Consider the following 24,609-nt stretch of genomic DNA (forward strand, 5'->3'; position numbering starts at 1 on the left):
CATTAGTTCCCACCTGTTGTATCTGTAGAGCGTTCAATATATTTTTAAGTTTATTAGTTGAGTCCAAAGTAAATGATGTAGTCACTGGGCTTTTTTGTTTACCATGATGACATATTGCGTTAGGCACATTTTACGCATGTGTTTGCTCCTGCAAGCCTCTTTCCCAGTGATAACCGCCTGTCCTGGAGGTGGTAGGTGGGCACATCTCTGGAAGTACAGCTGAACAAGCCCAAGAGTGCTTTTCAGAACCACCCTCCAGCCGTAATCTTTTCCACTGTCAACACTTTCCATGGTACCGTAATCTCTTCTAGGGAAAGCTTCTGGCGATTTCTTATGTTATGGTTTGTCCATATGTATGACATGCTTTGTTTGCCACAGTACCTGAAAGCTGAGCAGGATAGGCTTTGGTTTTGTTTATCAGGAGCTCTTTTATTCACTGCAGATTTCAGTACTGAATCTGACACCTGCAAATTTTCACCCCAGAGGCACCGCTGTTCAGTAGCATTTGATTAAAAACCACCCCCAAGCAGAATGTGGTCACACTAGAAATCATGAACCTGACCATAATTAAAACTTTGATCCCGACTTTCGTTTTCTTTCAAGTCTGAAAAAATGACACGCTTCGGATTGATCTCAGTTTCTTTGGTTCCTGGTTGGATGTTTTTAGGAAGAGGTGGAAACTGTCGTGTCTATGCTGATTGAGCAGGCTCGGGCGCTAGGTCGAACTGGGATGAAGAGACACCTCCGGGTTCTCCCCATGTATGCAGGACTGCCTTCCTTTGAGCAAATGAAGGTGTTTGAAAGGGTGTCCCGCAGCGTCCGAAAGGTGAGACTAACCCGATAATCAGGGCTGTTTGCAGCCAGTTGTGGTCATGCTGGTGCCCCTTCCCTAGGCACTGGGAAATTTTTTTTTTTTTTTAATTGAAGTGAAACTTGCTAAACTGGGAGGTTTCTTTAAGACTTTAAGGTTCGTGTTTCTGTGCGGTAGATCTAAAAGCACACAATAAATAATACGTTGTAGAGATTTCTAAACCTGCCTCTCAGAGGGGTCACTCTGACAGTAATTCTCAGAGCAAGTGACTTTCCCTTTGCCTTTTCTCTGCCCGCTCAGTATTTCCCCACGGCACAAAAACTGCTCGGCTTAAACGTCTCGGTGAATTGTGATCAGTTGGGAACAATAGATAAGTTACTACAAGTGGTTTCTAAACCATTTGTTTCAGGCATCAGTTAACCTCTAGAGCCAGATTTGAATCAATTTAAGGTGGGGCTTGAAAATATTTAGCCTTGAAAATGGCGTGGGGGAAAGGATGTGGTGAAAAGCACTGGTTGGAAGGAATCAGCAGGCAGCCAGTCTGCCTCCTGCTCATCAGCCCCTGGGCCTTACTCGGCTTTCCTTCCCATTGGACGAGGAAGGCACAGAACTGGCCCGAAGCTGGCTTAGTGGAGCTGTTTATCAGCAAATGGCAGAGAGGACAGTAGGTGAGGAATGGTCTGAGGGTCCACTCCCAATTCAGACCGCTTGGAAGAAGGTGCTCAGCCTCATGGCCATCGGGATGAAGCAACTCGAGTCGGCCCAGTCGGACTGTGGCCACCCAGGCAGGAGGCCTGGATTCTTTGCCTGACTTACTCCATGCCTGGGTGAGTTGCTCAACCTCAAGCCTCGTTTTTTCAGCTGTGAAACATAAATAAGAACCTTTGAGTCAGTGGTTCTCTGGTATAAAATCTTAAATGTCTATCATATAAAAAGGGTAGGAAGATTTCTTTTTTTAAAGATTTTATTTATTTATTTGACAGACAGAGATCACAAGTAGGCAGAGAGTCAGGGGGAAGCAGGCTCCTGCTGAGCAGAGAGCCCAGTTCGGGGCTCGATCCCAGGACCCTGAGATCATGACCTGAGCTGAAGGCAGCGGCTTAATCCACTGAGCCACCCAGGCGCCCCGGTAGGAAGATTTTCATTAGACGATAGATGTTAAAGTGCTTTAAAAAGTTCTCAGTGCTGTCTATGTGTGTTCCTTGTTTCTCGAAACGTCCCAGGGGCGGTGCCCCGTGTGCTTGAAATGAAATGTAAATAGCTCACGGCGGCCCAGAGACAGCACGTGGTCTGGCCCTTGCTGTCCTCCAGCCTCATCTCGTCCTTCCTCGGGATTCTGGCCTCCCGGGATGTTTTTCCTTTCTGTGAACGGTCTCTTCTGCCTGGATCTCTAGGGCCTTGCCTGCCTCTTGTTACTCAGCTCAAAGTCATCTTTTAGAGAGGCTTTCCCTGGCCCTCCAAAGTAGCGCAGCCCACTATTGGAACGTCATGCACAAGGAATGTTTTAAATACTACTTCATGTTCCATTACTGCGCTGTTGCATTTTATTTAAAGTATTGGTCACTCTGAAGCCTCCTGTTTGTTTAATTTCACCACTTCTCCACCCAAACACTTACGCTCGAATGCAGACTCTGGGAGAACGGGGGCCATGTCTTCCTTGTTCACCATACATCCCCAGCACTTCGAACAGTGCCTGCAAAGCCTGACTTTAGAAAATAGTTCAGATGTGAGTGAATGAATGACCGTGTTCATGGTGGTGATGTCCTTTAGCTGTGCAGGAGGCAGAAACTAACATTCGTTGAGTATTTATTACGGACCCAGCACCAGGCTCTAATTGCTTTAGGGGTATTTCACGTTTGAGGACCCCCACAGCCCAGGAGGGGGTGAAATTCTGTGTAAACTGCCTCTTACAGATTCTACACGGTTGGAAATATCTTTAATAAATCCGTTAGGATTTTGAGTAGTTTCTTAAAAGTGAAAAGAACCAAATAACTTCTTTCTACTTTTCTTGCTGCGCGGACTTAGGTGATAGTGGCCACCAATGTGGCCGAAACCTCCATTACAATCAGCGGGATTGTGTATGTGATCGACTGTGGCTTCGTGAAACTCCGAGCCTACAATCCCAGGACGGCCATCGAGTGCTTGGTGGTGGTTCCGGTGTCCCAGGCGTCAGCCAACCAGCGCGCGGGACGTGGTGGCCGCAGCCGCTCTGGAAAATGTTACCGCCTTTATACAGGTTAGTGTGGCGTTCCATCAGGGCTTTTGACTTTCTCGTAGCTAGCCTGAGCACTGGAGAGGATCACAGGTGTTTCTTCCCTTGGGCAGAACTTCACATACAATCCAGACCCCGTCACCAGGCCCTTTGTCCCTTGGCCCCTGCTGCTTTCTTCAGGCTAAATGGAGCACTGCTTTGCTGCTGCTCCCATTGGCCGAGGCTGGCCCATGAGTCCCCAGTTACTGCTATCCCCCTTCCAGCCTAAAGTTTGGGTGTAGACCTCCATGTAGCCTGGGCCACGTGCCTTGGGTCCTTTCATTCTTACCTTTCCCTCAGCTTAATCTGCTGCTTTCTTGTTCTGGGAGGAATCCTAACTCCTCTGAGGCCCTGCAGTGAGTTCCATCTTTGCCTCTGGTTGAGAGCACCTTGTAGCGTGAAAATGGCAGGCTCTGTCCTGAGACCACTGATAGAAAGCAAATAGTTGTTCAGCTCCTGCTGTTTGCCCAGCACTGTGCTAGGCTTTGAAGGAGCAAGATAAAATTCTAATAAAGACTATCCCAGCCCTTCAGGAATTTTCTCTCCAGCTTGAAGGCAGCCATGCCTTCGACAGTGATATGTCCAGAGCGTCTCTCTCTCTCCGCCCCCCGCCCCCCCCCCCCCCCCGCACCTCTATTTGGTAGGTGATGGCACCAAGATTTCTCCTCAGTTGTCTAGACTTAATTTTCCACATCATTTTTGATCCTTTCCTCTGTCCAGCATCCATCTGCGCTCACTTCCCAAATCCGGGGCTTTGTTTTTTGCCTCTTCTTTCCTGCTGGTAACCATCACCCTTGTTCAGTCCCTGATGCTATTCTTTCTTATAGTGAATGTGCCAGGGTTTGGGGATCTCAGGCTAGGTGAGCGTGGTCAGTGGAGGCAGCCCCACAAACAGGTCGGCATGTTACCGTATGATAGGGTTGCCATATCGTAGTGAGCCTTGGAAGCAGAGAGCAGGGAGTTATCCCACAGGGGAGGGCTTCACAACTGAGCATTTGTGCCTGATCTTACTGGCCACCCATGGTTATCCAGGGGAAGGGATAGCACCAGACAGAGGGCATGGACTTTACAGGTACGTGGTGGAGAGGAAGTGGGTAAGGGAAGTGTCAATGGCAGGGGGACGGCGGAGCCTGAGGCCAGAGTGGTAAGCATCTTCCACCACTGAAGGCGCTAAGAAGGAAAGATGGGAGAGTAAAGAGAGAACCGAGGTTAAAAGGCATCTGGAAATTTAGGAAAAGAGTAACCTTCAGGATACTTGAAAACAGATGTATTGGGGTGGAATTCATATCGCATAAATTAACCATTTTATTTTATTTTTTTATTTTTATTTTTTAAAGATTATGTATTTATTTATTTGACAGAAAGAGATCACAAGTAGGCAGAGAGGCAGGCAGAGAGAGGAAAGGAAGCAGGCTCCACACTGAGCAGAGAGCCCGATGCGGGGCTCGATCCCAGGACCCTGGGACCATGACCTGAGCTGAAGGCAGAGGCTTTAACCCACTGAGCCACCCAGGCACCCCAACGTTAACCATTTTAAATCAAACTGTTCAGTGGGATTTAATTACGTCCGCAGTGTGCATTACTGCTTGTCTAGTTTCATAATATTTCCCTCACTCTTTATCCATTAAGCAGTTCCTCCGCACGTCTGCTTGCCTCCTGGTGACCACCAGTCTGTTCTGTCTCCATGGGTTTATCCATTTGGGATGTTTCATATAAATGGGATCATATAATTTGTGACCTTGTGTGTCTGGCTTCTTTCATTTAGTGTAATGAATGCTAAATGTTTTCCTGGTTTATCTTTGTTGTATTAGTACTTCATTCTTTTTTGGGGGGCAGGGATAGGGACAGAAGGAGAGAGAGAATCTCAAGCAGGCTCCCTGTCCAGCACAGAGCCCGACGTGGAGCTCAAGCTCACGACCCTGAGATCATGACCTGAGCTGAAATCAAGAGTTGGATGCTCAACCGACTGAGCCACCCAGGCGCCCCCAGGACTTCATTCTTTTTTATGGCTGAATAATATTCTATGGATGGATATACCACAACTTACCTCTATATCAGTTGATTATATCCACTTTTGGCTTTTGTGAATAGCTGCTGGTATGAATATGTGTGTTTCGAATGCGTGTTTTTAATTGTTTTGAGCAGATACCTGGCAGTGGAATTGTGGGGTCACACAGTAATTCTATGTTGAACTCTTTGAGGGAGTCAGGCTATTTTTAAAGAGGAAATAGACAGCGTTACCTCATGTTCCAAAGAAGCAATGTCACAGAATGCCGACTAAAGACAGGCAGGCCAATTTGGTTGAAAGGTCACTGGCCTCCTTAGCAGGAGCAGTTTAGTGGAGTGGGGTTGGGTAGGGCTTCCCTGACAGTAGTGGGGTGCACTAGCATCCAGCCCGTAGGCTTCCTTGGCTGACTGGCTTCCACATGAGCTTTCACAGAATGGAGTCCTGAGCAGGCTGCTACCTGCTCAGACCCTGGACCGTTTCTCAAAACCCTACAGGACTTTGCCTGGTTTATGTTATCCCACTGTCCACATACATGCCCTGCACTCCATCCCAGCTACACTCTGCCCTCCCTGAACTTAACTTTTCTGTTTTTCCACATCTTGTATCTTTGATACCTTTCCTTGGGCTGTACCTTCTGCCCAACAGATCCCCCTTATCCTTCAGAGCCTCTCTCAGATGACAACTCCCTCTTGAAGTGACCTCACATGCCTTTTTGCAGTGACTGCTTCCTCATTCCCTGAGCCTCCATTCTCCTTCAGGAGGACTGTTCACTGGGACCCAGCCTTGGAGGTGACTGTTTTTGGTCTTGGTCCCAGACCCTTTCATATCACTGAAGCTTCTGGAGGGTGCGCCTGCCACTCCTGGCCCAGGGCCTCACATACTTGGTCTTCAGTAGAGTTTAATTGAATGTCACTAACTCTTGGGCAGCACCTGCTTCCTGTGAGTCACTTCTTAGCAGGGTTGTCCTGGTATCCGAGAACTTTGCTTCTCCCTCTGTCAGCAGTGTGCTTGGAGAGTGTGGCTGTCCTGCTAAAAAGCCATCCCCAAGATGCTCTCGAAAGTCAAGAAACTTCAGGAACTTCTGCGGCGGCCTGTTCTTCAGCACCTCCCAGTTAAACCCACGCCTGTGGCCATTTCTGTCCGTCCATCCTCAGAACACTGGTTGTCTGTTCACTCACAGCCTTTTTTTTTTTTAAAGATTTTATTTATTTATTTGACAGAGAGAAATCACAAGTAGGCAGAGAGGCAGGCAGAGAGAGAGGAGGAAGCAGGCTCCCTGCTGAGCAGAAAGCCCGATGTGGGGCTCGAACCCAGGACCTGGGATCATGACCTGAGCCGAAGGCAGCGGCTTAACCCACTGAGCCACCCAGGTGCCCCACTCACAGCCTTTTTGAAAAAATTCTTCGGTGATAAGTGCTATTTCTTCATGACACCTTTTGTTGTTGTTTCCTTTCTCTAGTTAATGAAAGCTTTACGATCTACGTGGAGGTTGGGCCAGCCTTGTCTTGAGGAGGGTGTGCACAGTTAAAATGTTGACTGATGTGAGAGGGATTTTGTGGGTGGAGCATTCTCTGTCTAAGCCATAGCTTTCTGAATATATACAAAAGTGATTTAATTCCTTCCTCCCTCTCCCTGCCCCCCCCAACTGCCCTGTTTGTCAGGCTTTTATGAAAAGGCCTCCAAGGTCTCTTCCTCCCTATCCTCTCTCCTGCCTCTCCCATCTTGGCACTTATGTGCCTTGTGCTTTTTCCTGTGGGAGGTCGCCTGTTGTTCCTGAGGGGGCCCATGAGCGTCCGTTGATCTGTTGGTAGCAGCATCAGATTCTGAGCGCGATGTGGGACTGGCTCGTTGGTTTTAAAAAAAGTTAGATTTGGACAGTTTTTGCTCTTTGTAAGATTGGCTCATTTGTTGTATTCTGGTTACCATTTTGGTGATTTACTTGAAACTGTTCTTCACTTATGGGTATGGTTCTTGCCTTCTAGACTTGCAGCAGCCCCAAGCAGAGGTTGTGGGACCTGGTGCCCGTTGTGATCCAGCACATACCCGTGGCTTTGATTTCATGTTTTCACAAAAAGCACGTTAAAAAAGCATCCTAAAGTAAAAGAACAGACTTCTGTAAAGATATGTTGTTCATAAAGATAGAAACTGCTAAGGTTAAGGTACTTTTTAAATGGAATGGTCTTTTCGAAATATCTGATATCGAAATATCTGATCCTAGAGTCTTCGAGCCTCTCACTATAGAAGGAAAACTGTCCTGTGGGCATAATGATTGCGTTTGATTGTGGCATTTGACCCCAAGCAGTTTTGATTTCTTATCCTCAGAGGAAGCCTTTGACAAGCTGCCTCAGAGTACCGTCCCTGAGATGCAGCGTAGCAATCTGGCGCCTGTCATCCTCCAGCTGAAAGCGCTCGGGATCGACAACGTCCTCAGGTTCCACTTCATGTCGGTAAGTCCTGCTTCTGTCCGGAGTGCCCACGGGCGAATGTCGGGACATTAGCTAGGATGCATCACTTTCTAAAAAAAATTTTTTTTATTTCTACCTAGCTCATGTGTCGTGTGCCTGCTTTGCACCAGGCCCCGTGCAGGGTATGGGGTTGCAGGGCCAGACAGGGCAGACACACTTCCTGTTCTTGCCTGACGGGGGGTGACAAGTAAGTGGGTAATTGCCGTGGGTGGGTCCAGTGCTCTGAGGGACAAAGGAAGGACCCCCAGCCCGGCTGGTGTTGGGTGGAGTGAGACCTGAAACCCAAGAAGGATTTCACCAGATCAGGAGGTGGGGAGATCTGGGATGGCGAGTGTGCAGAGGCCTACGTGAGGGAGTGTCACCACTGGGGGAGCCAGGAGGGCTGCGGCAGAGCTGCGGTGGACGTCTTCGGGGCTGGTCGCCTTTCTGCTTGTTTCCTGAGGCTCATTCCTGGGAGGGGAATTATTGGGTCAAACAGCCATAGTCGTTTTGGATATCCTTGATGTGTGGCCAAACCGCTGTAAGCTTCAGCAGCACACACTGCCCCATGCACTGTGCCCCTGTCATGCCCTGTTACTTTCTTTTAGAGGCTCGCTAATTTGGTTGATGTCAGGAAAGGAAGGGAGGACAAATATCTGTACCTTATTATTTGATTTCTCGAAAGACAGTTAAAAAAAAAACCCATTTATTGTCCACTTTATATTTCTTCCCAATTGTGAAGCCATTTATCTGTTAGAATTAGTGCTTATTGTGATTTTTAAGAGTCCTTTAATTAACTAGACATTAACCTTTGTCTGTAGTATTTTTTGGAAATGTTTTTCTAGTTTGTTTGTATTTTACTATTTATTTATTTATTTTAACGTGCAGACATTAGAAGTATTTCCATGGTAAAATCTTCCTGTCTCTGTTTCTGTGATTTGTTCTGTTATTCCTGTCCTTATGAAGCACTTCCCCACCTCTAGGTCAGTTAGTAAACATTCAGTCATATTTTCTTCTTGAATTTTTATGATTTGAAGACTAGTATTTTAACTCTTGTTCTCTCCCAATTGCATTGTTACATGGTGTGACGTGCCTGGATTCTCAGATAATAAAGTCCCTCATGTCTTATATGTCATTACGAACTAGGTGAATGAAGGAATAGAAAATGCCAGTCTCTCTCCCAAAGAAAACAACTGTGTGTTTATCATAAGTATGGAAAAAACATACTCTTTGATTATTGGTGTATGCAAGAAATTACAGAGAAGATAAACAGTATATGCAAATTAAAAGCTTAAGAAAAGTCTCCCATCTAAGATGAAAGGAAAACATATAATGGCAAAAATGACATATCAGCATCTTGAAAACTGCAGTTTTTCATGCATCATTTGGAATAAATATCCACTGGAAGAAAGAGCCAAAGGAAAGGAAGCAGCACAAATAGTAAATGAACATTGGAACATGTTTGGCTTCTCCAAAAGAGAAATGAGTGTAGATTGAAATTGCTGAAAGGTACACTTCGCATTAGTTAAGGGATCAAACACGAAGAAAAAGGAGAAAGTCCAAAACTGACATAGTTTGGGAAAGTGGCTTTGTACTCTGCTTTAGTCCCGGAGGGCTTTCTGACATTATTTTATGAGGCATAGGAACTCCTGGTATTTCTTCTCAGGGAAATTTCTCCTGAAAAAATAATTCAAAAGAAGAAAAGAACATGCATAGCATGATTATGTTTATAGTATCATTGTATATTAAATTTTTTTAAAAGATTTTATTTATTTATTTGACAGAGATCACAAGTAGGCAGAGAGGCAGACAGAGAGAGTAGGGGAAGCAGGCTTCCTGCTGAGCAGAGAGCCTGACATGGGACTCCATCCCAGGACCCTGAGATCATGACCTGAGCCGAAGGCAGAGGCTTAACCCACTGAGCCACCCAGGCACCCTGTATATTAAATTTTTAAGTAGAATAGTGAAAATCATAAGCTTTTGGACAACTGAAGAATGAGGAAAATATGTACAAATTCATCTTCATATATTCCCTTCACGTTATTTTCTCCCTGAAACTGTGTGTGTGTGTGTGTTTTTTTTTTTTAACAGCTGAAATGAGAGACACATATAATTTTGTTTACTTAGCAGTATTAGTTCAAGTAGCAAAGAACTGAAAAGGACTGTGTATTTTATGGAGTATGACCTCGTTGGACTACTATGCAGCCATCCCAAGTAATCACTGTGAAGTTCCTCTGGGCTTAAAAAAAACAAAACTCCCCCAGAAAACCATACAGAAAAACAAACTAAAATTATACATATGCAGTCCTTCCAATTGTGTTAAAACAGTGTTCATATATGGTCCCAAATCAGATGAGGCCAGGGAGACATATTAGTCAGTGTGTGTTTAGGTGAAAATACTGGAGCTGTGATTTGGACCAGATAATCACACTGAAGGTCACAGTAGCAGCTTTGCTTAAATAATGTCAGATTGCCTAGCATTCTCTCTTTTCAGAATTCAGATTCCATGTGTGTCAATTGCCCCCTGACGGGGAAGGCCTAGCACCGGGCTCTGGGTGGTGCAGTGTTACCCACCAGGGTTGCTGGAATAGAAGGTTGAGACTGTGAAGGATAAAGTCAGAAGTGTCTGATGAGAGTGTAGGAAAACAGGGAGGTTGTTCAAAGTGGGGACCCATCACTTCTGGTGGAGGGGAGCATGAGGGAGGGCTCCAAGGGGCAGAGTTTAATCAAGCCGAGATTGAAGACCCAGTAGCAGTAAGGATGCTACGAAGGAGAGGAAGGCCATTGCAAGGGCGCCAACATGAATACAAGCATGGAGGCTGGGATATATGGGGGACATAAGAGGGAAGAGTGATTTGAGTAGGAAATTGTCACATTTTATGTCTGTTACTTGAAGAAATTACTTCAGGAGGATTCTTATATTTTTACAGCCCCCCCCAGCCCAGTCGATGGTTCAAGCATTGGAGTTACTCTATGCTCTGGGAGGTATGCCTGTCTATTACATGTTCTCTCATCTGCTTACTATAGATGATATTGGTTTGGTTGTATTCACGGGCTTTTAGTATCTTCAGGGATGGGACTGCTTCTCCCCATATATATAATCCTTTTAACAACCCTTAAGCTTCGTGGATGTAAAAAGGTGGGACCATAATTAGATTAATAGTACATGAAGTCCAGTTATGGCAATGAACTTATAAAGCATGTTGGTACATCAGGAGCTGTTAGAGCCTCACTCCTGAAAGACATCTTGAAGATTCCCTACCGGTATTTTATATGTTACCTCTTCAGGCCTGTTTCTCAGTCCTTCCACCCCATCCTGAAATCTCTGGCTCAGCATTCTCTTTCTGTCCCCCCTCATTCCATTTCTGGAGTTCCCTGTGGAGAATTGGGTTGATGACTAGTCCGTGGAGTTCTTTGGGGCAAGGAAACACCATGCTTTGGAAGAACCTCTATTTTATTGTTTAAAAATGTAGCGTTTACTCTAAGATAGAGAAAACCGTAGCCTTGAATTCATCTGCTCAGGAAATACCTGCCTTCTGTGAATATTGCTCCAAATGAACATATTGTCTGGTTTGGTAGAAAGTTTAGGTAGAGGTTTTGTCCTTTGAGATTGTTTTGTTTGTTTTTAACATCTTTGTGGAGGCATAATTCATATGCCATACAATTTACCCATTTAAAGTGTATAGTTTAGTGGTTTTTAGTATATTCACAGGGTTATATGACCATCATCCCAAATTTAGAACGGTTTCATCACCTAAGAAAGAAACCCTGTACCTATGAGTGCTCCTTCCTTACTCCCTTTCCCCTGCTTCTCTCAACTTCAGGCAACTAGTGATCTAATATATCTCTGTAGACTCGCCTATTATGGACATCTCTCATAAACAGAGTTTTATCATCTGTGGTCTTTTACGACTGCCTTCTCTCCTTCAGCCAATGTTTTCAAGGTTCATCTGTGTTGTAGGTGTGTTGATATTTCATTCCTTTTTATTGAATAATACAGCATTTCTTGGATTGGATATGTCACATAGTATCCTTATCCATTTTGGAGTTAATTTTTTTGTATGGGGTCCATCTTGATTCATTACATTTGTGATACTTCCCCCAAAGGAATAGCCAATTACTGATTTAAAAGATGGATTTAGAAGGCCTTTATGTGGGTCTGGGTCAGGTCAGCCCAGAGTGAGTGTATGCGGAACAGGTTCCCATCCCTATTCTCAGGCATGTCGTAGGACCCTGAAAGCAAGGTTTCCTGGGGTCGTCTGTAATGTGTATGAGAGAACATTGACAACAGAGTAGTTTTTCATTTGGATTGATTTGCCTCTAATGCAACAGAAAGTTAAAATATTTTCTATTTCTTCACTGCCCTAAGTAAGTCGGAGAAGGCAAGGGGAACCACCCAGCTTAATCTCCAGCTACAAGCTGAATTATCACGTTCCAAGAGATGATGATAATGGGAACAGAAGAGAAATTACCTTTCCCGTCTTACTCTGAGCTCTGCAGCGTGTATTTTAATGGCATGCCTTGGGAGTAGCCCGCATGGTAGCAGCTCCGGAATCCCATACCTGAATACTGGCTGGTAGCACAGGGGCAAGGAGGGACGTGGGGAATTGGAGTCCACCCAGTTCAGTGAACTGCCCAGCTGGATGAATAGTCCTGGGGTTGGCACCCAGGAGAGGTCTGGCCACACACTGAGATTTGTAGTCGCTGGCCTTGTAATTGCTCTCGTAATGCGCGAGGAGCGGAGGGTGCGGGCTGCCCTTCTGGGACATCTGCACTCGCACTTGGAAGGAGCAGTCTCCGGGGTGGGGGAGGGGAGTGGGGAGCAGGAGGAGGCCGCAGGGCTGTTCCCTGGGAATGAAGTCCTTGAATAGAAGCTATGCGAAATGTCAGTTTTTCAAAATTGGCTTTTCAGGAGCTCAGAGTGGGTCTTTTCTTCTTTTAATGTAACAGCATTCTGATGTAAGCTTGAGTTTGGTAGCGAGATTCATCTTTTGGACACCTTTTCGTAGCGTCCATCGTCGCTTATCCTCCTGGTAACCGTACATCTTCCAACAGAAGGTACACGCCTTTTGATTTCTGTTGTTCTTACGGCAGGTCTGGACAAAGACTGTCGCCTAACTGAACCTCTTGGCATGAGAATCGCAGAGTTTCCTTTGAACCCCATGTTTGCAAAAATGCTGCTTGCATCAGGTAGGTGGAGACCAGTAGTTCTCACTGATTCTGTCAGGATTAGCTCTTTGAATTTTGTGCACCCTGGGGAAGAGGGCATGATATATTCCGTGTAGTGAAAGAGCTTTCCTCTAACGCTGTCTGACTTGTGCATGTTGTTAACTGGGGAATCTGTGTCAGTCACCATTAATTCATTCAGTAGACACTTTTTGTTTTCCTGGGGGCCTAGAACGGACGCCTGATTTTTTTTTTAAACAGGGAAGTTTTTTTTTTTTTTTAAATTATAAAAAATACATGAAGTGTACCATTTTAAACATTTTTAAGTGTACAATTCTGAGGCATTAAGTATACTCACACTGTCAGTCGGCCCTTATCACCATCCATTGCCAGAACTTTGTCATCTTTTCACACTGAAACTCTGTCCCCATTAAATACCAACTCCCCATTCCCTCCTCCCCGCGGCCCTACAGCCACCCTCCTACTCTGTCTTCATGAATTTGATGATTCTGGGAACTTCCCTTCAGCGGAATCCTATAATATTTGCCCTTTTGTGACAGGTTTATTTCATTTGACGTACTGTCTTCGAAGGTTCATTCATGGTGTAGCCTGTGTCAGAATGCCCCCTTTTAAGGCTGACTAGTATTTCCCTATGTACGCTGTTCACCTGCCGATGGACACTAGTGAATATAAAAGTTGCTTCCACCTTCCAGCTGTTGTGAGTAAGGCTGCTGTGAGCACTGGCATAGAAGCATCTGTTGGAATCCCTGCTTTCCCTTCTTTTGGGTGTGTGCTTCCAGTGGAATTGCTGAATCATCCAGTAATTCTATGTTTAATTTTTGGAGGCCTCACCGTACTATTTTCCCGAGGTCACACCCCTTTCAACTCCCACCATCAGCACACAAGGGGCCCAGCTTCCCTGATGCCTTCAGATGTCTGTGAGGATGGGAGTAAGGGGTGAAAGTTCTGAAGTTAGAGGTCAAGTCAGAATCATCTACCCACCACCTCGACCAGGAAAAGCAATTAGAATTTTTTCTTGCTTTTGGTTAACTTTTATATTCACTAGCAATGTACAGCGCTGTATTTCAGACTAAGCTTGGTGAGGGGTAGCTTTAATTTTGAAACACCCGGATGACCTCAGGCTTAATTGAGAAATGGGACTCTTAAGTTTGGGGTAGGGATGCGTGTCAGTCATGAGGCTGGAAGCTGTTGGGAGGAGGATGGATGGGACAGTTCGCTGTCACCGTCCAGTGTGCCCCGGATGCTGATGGCTGCAGACCCTGTTCCCAGGTGTGAGCAGCTGCTGCCCGAGGAGGGCTGCCCTGGTTTAGGTGTGCCTGGGGCTTGCCAGGTCAGGTGAGCCCTGTCAGGAGGGAGGCCAGCCCTGAGAATGGTCCAGGAAGAGAGATACTGCAGAAGGGACACAACCCATATACTCTCTGCTCCCCCCCCCACCCCCACCCCGCCTCGGATTTTGGCCAGGATCCTAGCTGTTCCATTGAGAGAAGGAACAGGTGTGGAGCGAACCCGCCCTTAGTGACTCGGCTCCTTTGGTCCCACCGTGGTGTGTAGCTGGAGTTCTCAGAACCCTCCTGGGCCTCTGTTCATCTGGGCCACATATGGGACATTACATTCAGAAGGGTAAAGTGTTGACATGTTATGAACTTTAACAATCAAACTGTATATACATATATGACTTTAGTTTGTAGTATGGTGTAAGGAAAATAACGAAATGTCTTTCACTTCTCATTGATAATACATGTTTGAAGTCAAACATGCTTTTTGTTTTATAGGAAATTTTGGCTGTTCTCAGGAAATTCTAAGCATTGCAGCCATGATGCAAATCCAGAATATCTTTGTGGTCCCCTCAAACCAGAAGTCTCAGGCAGTAAGTCTAGCCTTTTCCCCAAGCCATTCATACCAGTCTCTTCGACTGTGGGTTCCCTTGTTGAAACTCTACGGGAACTGCTGACAACAGGGCTGTGCAGATGAGACCCACTTGCATTCTGAGTGTTTGCCATGTGCCTGACCTTGTGCCAGACATTTTATATGCGTCGCGTTCCCTTGTGTCTTCACCATAATCCTGGGAGGTAAACACTGTTCTCATCATCTTTAGAGGTGGAGGCGCAGAAAGGTTATGTAACTCACGTTCGTGATTGCACAGCTGTGGGGCAGTTGCCTTTCATAGTCTGGAGCCCCCAGTCATAACTGTGACCCGTTGATCTCCCCATAAGGGAAATGGGCCTTCATGCCTCTCTGGGAGCAAGCTGGGTGGTGCACTAGCGATGTAAGAAGCAGTGCCTGGGCACGGCAGGCTGATTTTGGTGGCAGTGGAGTGTTACTCCAAACCAGGGAGATGGCAGGGCCCTGCCCGAGGCCCTGGCACCAGACACGGCTGAAGGAGTGCGTGCCAGGGAGATTAGAGAAAACAGGCTACGAAGAGCATCCTGGAGGCGAGGCGCGCTGACAGAGGCAGGCCAGGGTGAAATCGGCTGGTTCCTGCCTGAAGAGTGGGAAGTGGCAGCCTTGCACACGCAGGAGCTGAACTTGGACGTGTGGTGGGGAGAGAGACTTTCTTATGGGTGGTTGTCTTCTTCCCTGACAGTCGTAACATGATAGATTACATTTTCCTGCCTCTGTGCCTGGTGTTGTGTCCATTTTCTCCCTTTTTTGTTTGCTTTTCTGTTATGCTTTCTGATAGTCCTTCCTCAGAGTAGGCAGACTTGTTTTCAAGATGAGGAACCTGAGGTCTTTACCACTGTCTGGAATTACAGTGTTTCTCCTCCCCGGTCCGGCCTCTCCTCTGCTGTGTTCTCCCCTAGGCCTTCTTCCCACCTGCTGTACCATATTTGGCTCGTTTACTTGTTTGGCTTTTGCTCCCACCACTGCTTGAGTCACTGCTATATCCCAAATGCTTAGAAGGTAGGTCCCTGTTAACGAAGGAATGAATGGAAGGCAGGAAGGTGAGTAGGTAGGCTCTAATTATGTGATATTTGATGGAAAGAGAACATTCTAGAGATACTAAGTAAATTTGTTTGCTTACTTATGTATTGTATGTGCTGAGTTCTTGAACTTGTGAGAAGAGGGTGGTGTTGCCTAGGATCATATAGGAAGGAAAACTGAGGGATGGGGTCTGAAAGGATTGCGTGGCTGGTGGTCGCCTCCGAATACAGAGTTGTGTCTCCCATGTGCCAGACAGCTGGCCACCTGCCCTCCCGGAACATGCATTCTTCTAGGGGCTACGGTGGGGGGGCAGGGGTGGGGGTGGGTGGAGGTTCTTCTGAAAGAGATGGTATGGACTAGGTAGGGGAGGAGAGAGAGAAGAACACTGACGCTTCCCTAATACCTCTGGCAGGTATGAGAGTAAATCCTCTTAATCCCGCAGCAGTCTTGATAGGTTTAATAATCCTGATTTTACAGATAAGGAAGCTGAGGCCAAGAAAAGGTATATTACCAGTCTGAGGTTTTAGGGAGCTGGTAGAGTCAGACTGGGTACAGACCGGGTACAGACCGGGTAGAGACCAGGTCTTTCTGACTCTGCAAGCCATGAGCTCTTCTGCTTGTAGTGTTACCACCCAGTACCAGAGGCTCACGGGAGTTGACTTCTAAATGTTGCTTTGTTCTTTCCAGATTCGAGTGCACCGAAAATTTGCTGTGGAAGAGGGTGATCATCTCACGATGCTCAATGTGTATGAAGCGTTTATCAAAGTAAGTACAGCTGCCACTCAAAAGACCCCTCCACCCAACTCAGGGTGATCTAGGAGCGAGGGTTCCAGATTAGTTTATAAAGCGATGGCCGAGAGACCTCGGCATTTCTCTGTTAGATTATTGCCAGTACTTGTAACTCACGGGTGGAGCCCCTGCTTGGGTTTGTGGTGTGATTTTGCCTGGGAGAACATAGGAGTTCTCCCTGGCTGTCCCCAGCCTGGAGATGTGGCCCGCCAGCAGCACGCTGACAGCTCGGCCTGCCCCCTCTCCCTACCGTCTCACACCCACCAGTGCCGCTGGACAGCACTGGCAGACATCTGAGTAGCAAGTCCTGTTCTATTTTCTGCCAAATAAGTGAGGCCAAGAGGGTGTGGTGTGGAGTTGAATTCTTCAAAGCAGTGTCTTTGAGATTGTGTCAGCCGCCACTTCTCCAGCGGGGACCGGCCGTGAGGGACGTGTGGTGAGGACCACATCTGTTCACTCACCCTACCCAGATTTAGCCATAGGCACTGTTAATTTTTATTATGTTTTTCTGTAACATTTTTAACGTTTTGTAAAACTAAGCAAATAATACAGCTTAAGAGTCTTACCAAAAATTGCTGAAAAAGAGCTCTAAAGATGAAAAGTGTAAGAAACCTCTTATGTAGAGGAAAGGGTGGGAGGGGGAATTAAGTATTTCTGATTTTCAGTATCTTGTATTTGTTTCTTAAATACTTCTAGAAGAGGAGAACTACTAGGTTTTTGTTTCACCAGAGATCTAAGGGAGATGATTCAGTTAATGGACAGTCTTCAGAAAAGCCTGATCTCTTACTGAGTTATGAGTTACAGGAGTTAAAATTCATTTGTACGAGCGCAGCTTGCCATCTGCACTCTGAAGCTCGCTCTGCCGTTGGAAGGCAGGCGCACGTCTATACCACATTAGTGTATAGTCGCCTTCTTGGGAAATCTGTGGATGACATTTTCTTATTCAAAATGCTTTCCTTTTTGGCTTGGAGTAGAATTTCAGAGATACATCTCCACAGCAGTAATTTAGTCTAAGACATAATGATCCTACTTAAGAATGTTGAATAAAATTAAGCACTATTGATAGAAAAATTAAATGTTGGGGATAAAGAGTAGTCATTTTCAAATTATTTCTAAATTGGCAAGTGTCATTGTGCGCCTGTAGTCTCCTAGAATAATGAACTCACAGAAAGTTGATTTACAAAGTTAATTTATAAGGACCCACAGGGAGGTGGTTCTTTCTGATAACTTGCCACTTGGGTGGGTATTTCAGATTGAAAGTAACTGTCAGGAAGTTCTCCTTTGCCCTTTGGCACGGGAAGCTAGACGAAAGAGCAGTCTGATGGCATGTGTGGCGGTCAGCATCCATTGAGGAGCATGGGGCAGAATGGGGCCCATTAGGACGGGAAGGTCTTGTCCCACTGAGTAAGCAAAGGGGGGCAGAGGAAACTGTGCACCTTGCAGTGTAGCTGTGGTCGAGAACTTGTCTGCGTTTCTCTCACTCCTCCTCTGTCTGGGTTGCCCTGTAGCACAATAAAAACTCTCAGTGGTGTCAGGAACATTTCCTGAATTACAAGGGTCTTGTCAGAGCGGCAACAGTGCGAGAGCAGTTGAAGAAGCTTCTTGTCAAGTTTCAAGTGCCCAAGAAATCTAGCGAAGGTAAGAGCAAACCTTCACACCCGGCGACACCCCGTTCTGGGCCGTTGACATGTATTTGCAGATGGTCCATGCGAGGCTGGTGCGAGGGCACGGCATGCTCCATACCTCCTCCGGGCAGACACGGAATTGCCCATGTTGGTGCAAAGCTGAGCGTATAAAAGTAGCTTGTTTTTTCCAGGGAGGTCCATTTGTATTTCTTAGGGCTGTTCTTAGTGGGAAAAAAAAAATTGACAAGCCCTGACAAGACTTCAGGATCATTAGCATTCACATCATTGCATGTTACGTACTTATTAATTTCTGCATGTAGGCTTTGCAAGAAAAGTTGCTATTAAGTGCACAGTATTTAGGGCTCTACCATATAAATTAGATTTTACGTTCAAATGCAGACATGACTCATGAAGTCTATGTTTTGAGCCTCAGCAGTCCCTAGGGTAAGACAGGAGTGCTGCATAAGCCTTGGTCACTGGCTTCTGGCTGTGACCGTGACTACCATTGACTGAGGACACGCTTGGTTATACCACGGCAGGTGTAGTGTCACAGGGACACTTTGTGTGGTGTGGGTGATACTTTCCTTAGCTTACAGATGGGTTGTAAAGTCCTAGGGAGAAATTCATTGTGTTCAGGACAGCACAGCTGGTTCAGCTGATCCAGATCTGTGTGGCTTATAACGTGTGCTCTTGAAGGGTGACCCCTCTGCTCATTCACTTGGCCGTTGCCCATCGAGGGCCAGCCACACGCCCGGCGCCCGGTACCCTTGGCACCATGAGTGCCTGCTAGCGTTCCCCAAGTGCTGAGAGCAGGCCGGCCGTGTGCTGAATGTGTCCACTGTGAGTTCATTTAGTGTGCACACCGATCCAGTGACTAGGTGCCGCTCGTATCTCTGTTGATAGATGAGATCAGTGGGCGAAGAGGCAAAGAGAAACTTGCTGAAGGTCACACGCCGAGTTTGTGGTGGAATCGGAAGTTGGACTCGGGCAGTTTCATTCCTGCCGCTTCAGCCTTATTTTTGCCTCTATCCTAACAGCAAGTGATTATAAAATGGCCAAGACATGGTTCTGACTCTCAGAAAACAGTGCAGGGAAGGGAGAGACTGATGTGGGTAGACTGAGTGCTAAGGTGTGAGGTCTTCAGTTCCCTTTTAAGTTAGAGGAGTAGACCCATCAGTGCTTGAGGCAGACAGGTGCGGATGTGATAGGAATGCATGCAGGCGGGAGCCCAGCGGGGCTGGGCCTGGGAGGTCGCATAGCAGGCCTCGAGTGGGGGTCAGGTTCAGTCCAGCAGTGGGGTTGCCCTAGCAAGCACAGGGCAGGGAAGCTGTGGAGACAGGTGCTCGGGGTGATGCTCAGAATTCTGATGAGTGACGACGCTCACAGGAGAGGGGAGAGTTGAAACTGGGTGATTGGGTAAAGTTGGTGTCATTGATAGAAATGGGAAGCTTCCAAAGGCAGCTGATTGGGGGAGAAGCTGATTTAGTGCTTGTCGCCTAGCAGATGACAGCCTTATTTCTCCATCTGTGTTTCTTTCTTTCTTTTTTTTTTAAATTTACCACGTTAACCTTTTTTTTTTTTTTAAAGATTTTATTTATTTATTTGACAGACAGAGATCACAAGTAGGCAGAGAGGCAGGCAGAGAGAGAGAGGAAGGGAAGCAGGCTCCCTGCTGAGCAGAGAGCCCGATGTGGGGCTCGATCCCAGGACCCTGGGATCATGACCTGAGCCGAAGGCAGCGGCTTTAACCCACTGAGCCACCCAGGCGCCCCTCCATCTGTGTTTCTTAACCTGTTTTGCATTATCAGCCTCTCACTCAGGAGAAAAGTGATGTTAAATTTAAATTTCTCTGAATAAGAGAAATTAAACATGAGGGAAAATAAGATTTTGTAAGGTAGGTTTGGGCCTTGCTGGGCCACAGCCATTACAGTATCTACGATCTGTCCCTTCCCTGCACGAGAGCCAGTTTTCATCCCTTTGGAAGCAGTGTTCCCCTAATAAGAATGTGTGTTCTACATAGAAGTTTCTTTGGGGTAGCAGTTAGAGAGAAGAGACTGAATCTTGGATCAGATCTTGGTTAGAAATGTAGATTTGAGATTTATCAGTTCTTTGCTGAGAAACAATAGAGAAAGTCATGGAAACACAGTAAATTATATACAAATTTGAAATTTCTTTTTTTTTTTTTAAAGATTTTATTTATTTATTTGACAGTGATCACAAGTAGGCAGAGAGGCAGGCAGAGAGAGAGGGGGAAGCAGGCTCCCCGCCGAACAGAGCCCGATGTGGGGCTTGATCCCAGGACCCTGAGATCATGACCTGAGCTGAAGGCAGATGCTTAATGACTGAGCCACCCAGGCGCCCCCAAATTTGAAATCTCTAAGATGTTAAAGAAAAAGCAAATAGTAAAAGTATTTTTAGCAGACATAAGAGATGACAAATTAAAAACTCTATCGTAGAATGAGTTCATTTAGCATGCTTAGAAAAAATACTGGTTTCAAAAAAAAAAAAAAGAAAAAAACACACATAGTAATTGATAAATGTGCAGTAGAAGGGGTACCTTTTAGCCAAAACATTGCCAGTAAGAATGCGGTGACACTGACATTCTTGTGTACTGCTGATGGCTTAATAAATTATACTGCCTTTTGGAAACTTATTTACCAACATACTGTATTTCATTGGCTCTAAGATGCCATCATTCGTAAGGCACGCCATTATTTTATGTACCACTAGGAAGAAAGTATTGCCAGTTATAATTAACAAAATGCTGTCTTAATTTCAGTAAGTTAAAGGGGGAAAAAAGGGTGAGTCTTAGAATTGATGGAATGTCCTATGTTGTAAGCCACACACATGGTATTATCCTTTTCATAATCACTTAGAATGTATCCTGTGAAAATCATCTAACAAATGGTTGGGCTCTGTCCTTGGAAGATGTTTACTGTAGCAATACAGACACACCAATTAAAATGGGACATTTGAAAAATTGTAAACAATTACGTGCTGTAGCTTATTACAACAGAAATAATGTTTTAATGTTGTGTCTTATGGAAGAAACATTAAGGTTTTCTCCTAGAAAAGTTCTTGGTGTCACTGGCCAGCTTGTGGTGTGCTGTCTTGGGTTCTGGTGCCTGACCTTGGTCCTGTCACCCTGTGGCCAGGTGGGGTTGGGGCATCCCGAGTTAAAGGAACAGTCTGGCATGCTTCCTTCTACAGCCATAGATGGTGCCAGGGCTGGTGTCCAGCACTGGGAGGTGTGGGACTGGGGCTGGTTCAGGGGAGGTTTGCGAGGTGGTTTGATGCAGCCTGGGCTGGAGCCTCACAGCACCGGTCTGAACATGCAAAACGTAGGGCAGGCCAGGGGCTCACCCATCACTCTGTTTGCCGCCTCGTGCAGGTGATCCAGATCCAGTCCTGAGGTGCATTGTTTCAGGATTCTTTGCGAATGCAGCAAGATTTCATTCTACTGGAGCTTATAGGTAATATGATACTTTATGAAGTCATTTGCTAAAGGAGAAATCTTAAAAATGATCCAAACCCCATAGAAAGCTGATGTGCTGGGAAAGTACAGAAATTAAGTTAAATCGGTTTTCTTTATCTCCTGCCTCCTTGCAAAGATGAGTTGAGGTTAACTACATAGCTTTCAGCATAATATCTTAAGTTGATGGGAATGATTCTCAAATATTCAGCTCATCTGTGTGTTGTGGAAGGATGATAATTACAAGTCCAGAGGCTGGAAATATTTCCATTCTAATAACGGAAGAAGAGAAATGGAAAGGACCATTAGAGATGCTCTTTCCTGGAGAAACAGCCCCGGCTGTTGGCATTTCTTTGTTGGTGTAGAGACCTGTGGAACCTTGTGGCCATAGTTGCTCTCTGGATGTTGGGAAGTGTTTCTTCATGTGCTGGATGTGCTGCCTGCCACAGATCGAAGCCTGTGTCATCCAGTTCCACTTTCTGGGCAGAAAATCCCTGGTCATCCATGCCCTCCTAATAACCTCAGGACTTTGCCTTGTTCTGGTCCAGAGTGTCACCTGAGCCTGTTTAAAAATGCATCTGTTCTTTCATATGGGAGCTGTCCAAAGGCTTCCTCCCCAGCTTTTCTCTGCATTTCCTCCATCTATTATTTTGTCATTAGCCTTTTCCCCTCAGAGAATAATACGTTCCTATTTTCTGAGGGGAAGTCGGCTTCATGGTCAGTCAGTCCCTTTGAGGCAGAAGTTTAGTGTTGATCAGCTCAGGCCACCCGGTGGCACAGCCAGGACCCTGGGGTGCTGGTCTGTCACAGAGCTGGAGATGAGCTCGATCATGGTGCTCGAGGTGCTTCCCTAATGCACCCACAGCAACACCCCATAATTAGGGTTTGGGCAGCAGCATCCTAATCTGTTGCTGCTCTCTTGGATCTGAGCTTACCAGTAGTTGTGTGCTGGGTAATTACTTTTTGATTTAAATTGAATCAAATCTGACTTGACATTTGGAATATTATCTTAGAGAAATGGATAGTCCAATATGGAGCTTTCTTTTTCCCCTATTATTATATCCCCCATAGCCTTTATCTTTACTATTTAATTTTGTTTAATAGGAAAGTTTGTATAGGTAACCTTATGTATTATTTCTGTCCCTAAGGAGATTGTTTTTTTTTTCTTAATTTTTTAAAAAATTTATTTATTTGACAGAGATCACAAGTAGGCAGAGAGGCCGGCAGAGAGAGAGGAAGGGAAGCAGGCTCCCTGCTGAGCAGAGAGCCTGATGTGGGGCTCGATCCCAGACCCTGGGTTCATGATCCAAGCCGAAGGTAGAGGCTTTAACCCACTGAGCCACCCAAGCGCCCCTAAGGAGATAGTTTTGAAAGAGAATGTATGGAAGATAAACATGAACATGGGCAGAGCAGTATATATTTTCCATGTTTTTTTCCTGAATAGCCGCATGCTGTTTTTTTGTATGATTTGTTCTTGACTTCTGAGGTGGCAGTGGGTGAGGGGACATTCAGGGCACTAGAGAAGATGGAGAGAATAGTTTGTTCGATTGAAGTACCACCTGCATGCAGTTTTTGATAATATGAAACACATCTGTGGGAGAGTCCCACTCCAAGTATTTCAGACTGACTTTAGATAAAATTCTTCTCTTTGCAAGGACTATCCGTGACGATCATGAATTACATATCCACCCTGCCTCGGTCCTCTACGCGGAGAAGCCGCCTCGCTGGTAAGCCACCGTCTGCTTCTGAGCCTTGTAACTGCTCAGAAGGCAGGGCCTGGTTCTTGTTCATCCCTGGGTCCTCAGGCCTGGCATGCAGCTGGCATACCCATTTGTCGACTTTGTTATGCTGAGTCATCTACAGAATTTCTGTTCTTATCAGATTTCCTTACGCAAATGGCGATACTCCTGTCTTCACTCATGTACTCAGCAAATTTCATCTTCACCCACAGACTAGGTGCTAAACCCTATACTGGGCACAGCGATGTGGAGGCAGATTGGGGTTCTGGGCTACAGGCCTGATGGAGACACAGATGCAGACACATTCCAGCAGCTCAGGAGAAGGGCCTGCTGAGGGGGCGGGTGTAAGGCACGGGGGCTGCCACGTCACCTGCCAGGGAGAGTCAGCGGTGGCTTCGTGGACGAGATGACATTTGCTTGGGGGCCTGCAGACAGGACTTTTTGGGCAGAAAAGGAGGTGGAGGGAGTACACACTGAGGAAGGGGCAGAAGCGAAGCCACGGGAAGGTGAGGGAACCTCCTGTCTGGGAAGTGGGGAGTCCCTGGTGTGGTGGGCACAGGCCAGCCCGAGGTGGTGGGTGACGGGGTCAAGTCTGGGACTGTGCCTATGAGGGAAGAGAAGTGCACCCAAGAGGAGGCATTTAGACCTTTAATAGGTCAGTTAAGTTTTTGTCCAATTTGATAATAAAAAATTGGAGTCTGTGTTTTATCTGTCTTTTTAGAATCTCATTTTTCTAGTAAATTCATTTGTGTTGTGTTTTAGAAAAATATTGCTCTCAGAGTGGATTGGAAAATTTAAAAACAATAACTGGTTCTTCCCCACAGATCGGTGGAGAAGGCGGAGGAGAGTGAGCGGGCCTAGGAGGGAAGATAATGGTAGAAGCAAGAGAGGGCAGAAAGGTCTGCTGGGAGGTCCTTGGCGCCCTGGAGTAGTGGTTTCCAGAGTGCAGTCTCCAGGCAAACATCAGCATCACCTGGAAGCCCGTGAGAAATGCAGATGTCCAGGCCAGGGCCCAGCCCTTCTGAATCAGAAACTGGGAGTGGGGTCCCGTCTTAACAAGCCCTCCAGGTGGTTCTGATGGGTAGTAAAGTTCGAGACTCTTTCCCCGAGACAAGGGATTAGACTTTATCCTGTAATGCCTGCAGATCCAGAAGCTACTTAGCTGGGCGAGACGTGGTCAGTCAGTTCTGGGTTTAGAAATGTTGCCCTATGTCCCTCAGCATGCAGAGTGATTGGAAGAGGGAAGCAAACCTCAGTTCTAGATCTTTTCCCAAGGGTTTGCCGACTTTGGGTTGACTAATTTGGGAGTTGCATAAGTGGGGAGACTTCTTTTTCCTGCCTCATTCCTAATGAGCCCTGAA

General features: G+C 46.1%; 1 protein-coding gene across 1 annotated transcript in view; it reads left to right on the forward strand.

Moving 5' to 3' along the window:
• Positions 1-24,609, forward strand: part of DHX35 (DEAH-box helicase 35) — a 64,515-nt gene that overhangs the window by 34,244 nt on the left and 5,662 nt on the right. The window contains exons 11-20 of the mRNA XM_047745693.1: positions 668-826; positions 2,837-3,047; positions 7,393-7,517; positions 10,445-10,499; positions 12,609-12,704; positions 14,474-14,568; positions 16,311-16,388; positions 17,921-18,050; positions 21,429-21,510; positions 23,165-23,236. Of these exons, the coding sequence (XP_047601649.1) occupies positions 668-826; positions 2,837-3,047; positions 7,393-7,517; positions 10,445-10,499; positions 12,609-12,704; positions 14,474-14,568; positions 16,311-16,388; positions 17,921-18,050; positions 21,429-21,510; positions 23,165-23,236 (1,103 nt within the window). The remainder of the gene's footprint in view (positions 1-667; positions 827-2,836; positions 3,048-7,392; positions 7,518-10,444; positions 10,500-12,608; positions 12,705-14,473; positions 14,569-16,310; positions 16,389-17,920; positions 18,051-21,428; positions 21,511-23,164; positions 23,237-24,609) is intronic.

The sequence above is a fragment of the Lutra lutra genome, chromosome 9 (genome assembly GCF_902655055.1).
Source record: "Lutra lutra chromosome 9, mLutLut1.2, whole genome shotgun sequence".
In the NCBI taxonomy this organism is placed as follows: Eukaryota; Metazoa; Chordata; class Mammalia; order Carnivora; family Mustelidae; genus Lutra; species Lutra lutra.